The 7,217-nt window shown below is 40.7% G+C and overlaps 2 protein-coding genes across 5 annotated transcripts in view; both read right to left on the reverse strand.

The window, feature by feature from the left end:
- Positions 1-2,838, reverse strand: part of LOC104765501 (translocase of chloroplast 120, chloroplastic-like) — a 5,191-nt gene extending 2,353 nt beyond the window's left edge. The window contains exons 1-2 of one of the 3 annotated variants that reach the window (XM_010489223.2): positions 2,693-2,838; positions 3-2,592 (exon numbers count right to left, since the gene is read on the reverse strand). In XM_010489223.2, the coding sequence (XP_010487525.1) occupies positions 3-2,578 (2,576 nt within the window). In that variant the 5' untranslated portion in view covers positions 2,579-2,592; positions 2,693-2,838. Of the gene's footprint in view, positions 1-2 lie in introns of all 3 variants that reach the window. The other 2 variants (XM_019241407.1, XM_010489222.2) reach the window with 2 other exon arrangements.
- LOC104765503 (kinesin-like protein KIN-13A) overlaps positions 3,349-7,217 on the reverse strand; it is a 6,383-nt gene continuing 2,514 nt past the window's right edge. Inside the window, exons 1-11 of one of the 2 annotated variants that reach the window (XM_010489224.2) lie at positions 7,162-7,211; positions 6,560-6,739; positions 6,340-6,441; positions 6,142-6,219; positions 5,829-5,910; positions 5,542-5,704; positions 5,034-5,363; positions 4,621-4,839; positions 3,978-4,524; positions 3,756-3,821; positions 3,349-3,641 (exon numbers count right to left, since the gene is read on the reverse strand). In XM_010489224.2, the coding sequence (XP_010487526.1) occupies positions 3,459-3,641; positions 3,756-3,821; positions 3,978-4,524; positions 4,621-4,839; positions 5,034-5,363; positions 5,542-5,704; positions 5,829-5,910; positions 6,142-6,219; positions 6,340-6,441; positions 6,560-6,739; positions 7,162-7,188 (1,977 nt within the window). In that variant the 5' untranslated portion in view covers positions 7,189-7,211 and the 3' untranslated portion in view covers positions 3,349-3,458. Of the gene's footprint in view, positions 3,642-3,755; positions 3,822-3,977; positions 4,525-4,620; positions 4,840-5,033; positions 5,364-5,541; positions 5,705-5,828; positions 5,911-6,141; positions 6,220-6,339; positions 6,442-6,559; positions 6,740-7,161; positions 7,212-7,217 lie in introns of those variants that run through there. The other variant, XM_010489225.2, reaches the window with a different exon arrangement.

Raw genomic sequence — 7,217 nt, forward strand, 5'->3', positions numbered from 1 at the left:
GCCTAACAAGCCATTGATTGGAGGAATCAAGGTACCGGTACCGGTGAGTAGGATTGTCAGAGTCAAAAGATGCAGGTAGAGATAAATCCGGCATGGGAACTGGAACAGATGCAGGTTCACTTCTCTCTTCTTCCACATTCTCACTATACCCGTTTGGCATATCTTTAATCTCAGCAGCAAATTTCTTCATCAACTTACGCCTCCTTCTTTCCTCTTTCATCTGCCTCTTCATAAATAATTTCTCCCGGTACTCCATCTCATCGAGATATTCCTTCTTCTGAGTTTTACTAAGCTTAGCCATATCGGATTTAGTCAACCGCTTAAAGGGAGGAAGGTCATCATACTCTGATTCTTCATCAGAATCTGATGATTCATCCAAATCATCTTCATCTTCTTCATCATCGTACTGCTGCTCAGGAAGCTTAGCTTGTGGTCTTGACTGCAGAAGCGATGAGAGAAGAACTGGTAATGGAGGAGCCTTGGACCGAGCTGTAAATTGTTCCCCTGAATTATTATCTTGTAATTTCAGAAGAGCATTTGCTTCTGCTAGAATCTTGGATGCAAATGAGAGTAATAGCAAATGAGGCTTCCACACTTGGCCGTTAGGTAATACTCTCTGGCCTGCCCGATTTGTCCTGCAAGCAGAGTGGTTCTCAACTAAAGAAACAGGGTTCATGAGCCTCATATCTCCCGCTGCTTGGCGAATGGCCTGCTGGATGACATGAGAACGTTGTGTTACAAACATCTCATAGCTAGAAGCAGTACCATTTGGGCCATCTGGTGGAGCCGAAGCGGCATGAGTCAAACCCACAATGGCATTAAACCATATTGATGGTCCAAAAACATCAGTGATGGTGCGCAAGAGAGGCATGTCACCAGAATCTCTGCTTTGCATATCCAACCTATCAAGATATAATACAATGTCAGGCGGATTTTTCTTGATGAATGCCCTAACAGACTTCAGGATCTTCTCATTCTTGTGTTGATCTGACCAGGATGGTAAGAGACCAGGAGTGTCAATTACCCGTACCTTAATTCCCTGAACAAAACCCTCAACATCCTGAACCCTCTTTGTCCCCATCTGGAATGCATCAGTACTAATTTTCAGTTCATCAAAAATAGAATTGATAGTTGCACTTTTACCAACCCCACTTTTACCGAGCACCATAATTGTACAAGAAAAATCGAGGGGGTCCTGTCCAGCTGCCTCAAGCTGTTCTGCCATGGCACTGGCACGATCAAAACTAAAGGCACCAACACGGCTTCCGTTTCTGCCCCTCAACTGTTCAGCCAATCCAAGCCTGTATAAAACCTGAGCAACAACAACATTATGTGGAGTTTGCCCTAATCTATGAGCAAGCCTCAAAAATTTGACCCTGATCAACTGGAGCTTCTCACGAGTCTCATCATGCTCATCTGTCTCTGCAGTGGTAGAGTCTTCAGCTTGCTGAGGCTGATTGTGAGACACATTGCCATTGACACGAGGCTGTTGTGGAACGCGTGGTGACGGTTCCAGAAGAGGAGCCGCACGACCAAGACCTGCCGGGCGAGCAGGTGGTAATGCTGCAGTGTTACTTCTAGACTCTGTTGGTGAAACAGAACTTAATACCTCAGATTCTCTATCCACATGTTGACTTTCCTTAATCTTTTGACCTATATTTACTGTGCTGTCTTGCTGCTTTTCAATTTCCTTAGATTGAGGACTCTGCTGAACATCATGTCCTCCATTCCTATTGTCCTGTTCTCTAAGAGTTTCCCCAGGGAAGCCACTACTGCTGTGATCTTCAGTCTCGTTCTTTTCCTCGGAACTAGATTTCTCCAAAGGAGATAGGATCCCAGCTGCTACTTCAATACTATCATTCAAGGATTGGTCACCTGAAGCATTTTCAACACTATTGTAGTCGGCACCAGTCTCATCATTTCTTTGTCGCCCAGACTCATTGTCAAAGCAATTCTTAAGTGCTCCCTCACCTTCCTCAATCTCTTGTTCTGTTCCAATGCCATTTTCCTTCCAAAATTCGTTTTCAATACCATCATTCCCTGTTTCCTCGGACCAGGCCCTTACTGAGATAACTTCAGCCACCAGTTGTTTATTACCAGGAATTACGGCTGCATTTTCCGAAAAAGAATGTATATTTCCGGCTAAATTGGAACCATTGGAAGTAGCCTTATCACTGTTCTCAACCACATGATCCAAGCTTGATTCGACTCTACCATTTGAAATATCTGCACCTGCTCCCCCTTGATCATCACCATTCATCTTGGAATCCACCACCAGATCAGATTCAGCCTCCTTCGTAACCTTAACCTCACCACGGCTCTCTCCCACCGCCTTATAACTAACCTCTAAACCTTTAACTCCTCTCTCATCCCTACTTGTTGCCTCTAGTGGCGAATCCGCTCCGTAAGATTCAAGTTTTGAACCAATTGCTTCCTCAAAGACCTCTTCTTCATTATCAATCACTTCATCAGATCCCACCAACTCCTTTTTCTCAACATCCCCATCACTAGTTCTTTCCTCCGCAAGCTTCATCTCTTCCCCATCTAGGCTGTTAACAATCTCAACCCCGTCTCCCATTTCTACCAAACCCCCTAATCCCAAACCAAAATCCCTAGCTCAGAAAGGAGCGTTTGTGATGCGAATTCAAAAGATACAAGAAGAGGATAACAGCAATGGCGAAAAGAATCTAACCTGCTTATTGCAAAGACAGAGAAGGCCAAAGAAAAGAAAAAAAATTGATTTTTGTGTATCGTTCGGCTTTTTTACTCGCCTGCGACAGTGCGACTACGACGGGAAGGAGAAGGGAGGAGATAAGAGACTTTAATGGACGGTTTTAATCGGTTTGGGTTTTAACATCGGACGGTTGACAATGGCTTTTGTATTGCAATCGTCGAAAAGGCATGTCACGTGACCAATAGTGAGGTGGGCCAAGGCCTTTTAGTTTGGGCTGTTGGCCTTTTGGAGCTATTCACCTGGCTTTTCTTTCTTTGTCAGTAGATATGGTTATTTAAAAGATCTTCTTATTAGCTTTTATAAAATTGGCTCACTGAAATTTTGGTTACATATCAAAATATTTTCACATGATAAAATATGGTTATAATGATTTTTTCAGTTGTTTGAAAACTGAGTTTATAAACCACATTAGTTTTTCACCAGCTTTTGGGGACGATATAGAAAAAACAAATAGGAAACACAAAAGGTATAATTTTATAATTAAAATCAGTAAATTAAAAAAAATTAAAGGAAAATAAATGCCCGATTTCACAAACACGAAGGACATACATTTCTTTGTAACAAAGAAGAAACCACCACCTTTTTTTGCTTTTTCTCTCTTTTTTTTTTTTTTCTTTTCTGAAACTAAAAAACTTTTTCACTCTCTTCTTCATCCATTGCGTCCCAAGCAAACTTTCACACTTTAACAACACCACACTTTTTTGGTTTTTCCTTCTTCTGAAAACTACCGAGGAACTCTCTTACGGCTTAGTATTTCTTGTTCCTTGAGACGGTGTTGGAACCGAGCAAGCCTCGCTTGAAGACTAACAAGCCCCGCTGCTTTTCTTGACAACACAAAGCTCAGTTGCGTTACATAGTTTTCTATCATGCTTCCTGGTTGGTCCACCTCCGCTAAAAGTTTCATTTCCTGATAACGATATCAAAACAAAAATCAAACGAAGCTATACTACTAACCTGTTGGATATGGGCTCTGCCCTACAAGAAAATTTTATTATTTCATTTAGGTGTGTTTTGTACTTACCTCGCGAACAATCTCCATTGTATCCTCTATTTCTTTTCTGTGTGCTGCAATAAGAGCTTCTTCTTCCTGAAAAGGTCATGCGCTGATGGTTATGAACTTATGATAAGATACGAACCGAACTATTAGTACAAGTTTCTACATTTGCTACAAGTTTCTGCATTTGCTTTCAAAATCATTTTCACAGGTTCATCACATGTTTAAAGGTTTAAGTAGGTATTTTACCTCAAGCAGTGCATCAATGTTATCATCAAGTGAAGTGTCAGTTTCATATTGCCTCGAAGCGGTTTCATTTGTGCTCTGTCTAAAGTTTGTCAAGGTAGGGATATCCGATGAACTGACTTCTCTTTTAGACCAGCTTTGTGCTCTGTCTGGTTTCTCTTCCCGCAACCCTTTCCCACGAGGTGGCGACACTTTCTTCATTTTCTCTTCACGGTCTGAAGTTTCTTGGGGGTATGAAGACAAGTGGCTCCTCTGACTAGTGGAGCCACCAAAAGAACTGTTCGTCTCTGATCTTCCCTTGTCCATTGAGATTGATGGGATTCCACTTTCCTCTCGATAATTTGTAGGCTGTCTGAAGTCAATACCCGATGTAGTGTTGCTGTCCTTTTCAACCACCCTCCTGGTTTCCTGTACATTCAATTCCTGTGGGGGCTCGAAGACATCTTCCACATCATTTGAGCCCAACAGAGTATCCTTATTAACCGGAGGAGGCATTGAATTGGCAGTTTGATCTTTCTTGCTATTTCCAGTTTTAGATAGACTTTTGACCCTGTTTGTTTGGTACAGCCAACAGCAGGTTAAGAGAAGGTGAAATTGAGAATTTGTTTCAGGACTCAAGAGAGGCAATAGTTGGAACAAAACATACCTATCAGCATATCTTAGAGTATTGAGGGTATGCTCACACGATCCTGCATTTGGAGAGATGCAAGAAATCATCACCGTCCTTGAGTTTCCAACAAATGAGTCACGGAGCACCTCAGTTAGTTTGCTTCCACGAAATGGTATATGTAGCTGGTCATTGTCCAGTGCACGTATACATTCTTTAAGAGCCAAGAGACTCTTGTTGATTTCTGCGCCTTCCATCCTAAGAAAAATCCACCATGAAAACTATAAAGCATTAGATCTGAAGTGTGGTGGTCCTAAAGTAAAAAGCAGCAAAGTGCCACTCCATCAATACAACAAGGGAACAATTCCAAAACAAGCATAAATTTTAATCTATATTCAACCACAGGGGCAATATTCAAAATACTCAACCACAGAGGCAACGAGAATCTTTACCTTGTCTGGCGGTCATTGTCTGTGGTGTCTGCACCTCTTTCACTGCCAGCAAGGTCAATGAAAGAAATCTTTCCCACAACTTTCCCAGGCAATTCATTACCATCATTATTCCTCCGTCTAGTTTCTTTTACCTCAACATGCTTTTTTACAACAAGCTGTAGGATAGCATGTGATCTAGAAGATTCCTCATTTGCTCCAGTTGACCCTGTGCTCCTTTCCGCATTTCCTTTCTCGATAAAATCCTTTACAAGTTGTACATCTGACACTTCATATTCTTGCAGGCCAACAATGCAAACTTGCTGTCTACCATCTTCTCGCATGCAAAGTTTCCTGCTCGGCAATAACTAAATTATTTAGATAACTGTAAACATGCATTTGCGATAGTAGTAGACAACAATGTAAAGAATCGAAACTGAAAGGATGGGAAAGCTAATATATGCCAAAAGAAAAGGAAACCTCTCAACAATTATGCAATTTCAAAGAAATGAGAAAAAGAAAGAACACTAACTTTCTCTCACTGAGCAGATCGAACAGCTTTCCACCATATATCTCAAAATAGCTGAGCCACAGTTTAAACCTCTGATTGCTGTATACTGGTTGACGCAACAACCTCATAAGATCTTCAACTGCTCGTATGGGTAGTGGTTTCATTGTGAATGTCTTACCACTACCTGAACAAAGTAAAACATCATCAGCACCATAAAAGCATGAAGAAACTATTATCATCTTTTTTTTATCAAACTATTATCATCTAAAACCTGGAATCTGTTAGAAAGAATATAACTAGCAATATACCTGTTTGACCATATGCAAAGCATGTAGCTTTAGTTCTCTGGAAAATAATGGGAATTATCGGCTCAATTGTGGCCCGATACACCTGTTCAAGAGAATAACAAACAACTTCAAAGCAGAATAAAGCTTCTATAATATTCAAAAAAGCTGAATGTATCAATCCAATCTAGATGGAAGAGGCGATGCTGATCTTGTTAATAGGTCCATAAGGTATGTTGACCTTGACATAAATTATAAGTCTATCACAGCTCAATGTTGCATTATGACTCCTGCTAGGTTTTTAAAAGGACTCCAATACGTTCAATTATTAACTTACCTCATCATTTGAAACATCCTCATCTAGAACAGCATCAAAGCAGAACTCATGCTTTTCCACATAAGCAGTCAAATCCACCTGCACCAACAAAATTACGATTCATTCAATATTATGACCTTTATAGCAGGATGCCATTGTTCAGTTGTTCAACTGAATCATGGATGCCATTGTTATCTTCGATGACGAGTACACACGAACCTTCAGCTTGGGTTCATGGACAGTCAAAGAATTGCCAGATACCGTCACAACATCCTCCTCCTTTCTAGCTGTTTCTTTCTTGTTTAGGGGTCTTTTCCTTACCTAAAGAAAAAAAATAAAAATAAAAATGGTTTCTCAATGATCCCTAGTGGTAGTGAACGTTGGTTATAAACCAATCATGTAGTAAGGAAAAAGGTCAGTGCTCAAGTGAATGACCTACCACTACTTTAATCTTGGCTACACTGTTATTTTCTTTTTCACTCTTAGGCAATGAACCCAAAGGTTCAGCATCTGTCTGTTGCCGTTGTTGACGATTAGCTGGCAAATTAAAGTCGTCTTCAAATTCTTTATTAACACTAGGCATGAAAGGTGATGGCTCAAAGGGTTCGGTAATCATATGCTGCAAAATGGAAGGATGTCACTACAAAATCAACGGGTTGATAACTTTCACATGGATAATCACTTTCTTTAAGAACTAGCAAATGTTGACGACTAAAAGATAAAAGAGCTAGCAAATAACACAAGCAACGTTTTTTCCCAGAAACTTTCTAACGACAACAAGACCAAAACTGGTCACCGCTAACTCCTTTCGAGTGTCCAGATTAGAAGTTGCCTAACAGATATCTCAGATAGATTGCATGCACACAACCCCTATGGATTAGTTGGGACTCAATAAGGCGATACAAGATTGGCAGTAACAGTATGACAACTGGGATGTAACATTAGAGCAGAAAATCTGATGCATTTAAGATCTCTCCGTTCTCCACGGACACTAATGGGTAAATATGAATAGTCTTTTCACTGGTTCCCTTCCAAACATACCTCGGATAGAAGCTCTGTATCATCCATAGCATGAAGATCCAATAACCCAGCTCCAA

The sequence above is a fragment of the Camelina sativa genome, chromosome 19 (assembly GCF_000633955.1).
Source record: "Camelina sativa cultivar DH55 chromosome 19, Cs, whole genome shotgun sequence".
Classification (NCBI taxonomy): domain Eukaryota; kingdom Viridiplantae; phylum Streptophyta; class Magnoliopsida; order Brassicales; family Brassicaceae; genus Camelina; species Camelina sativa.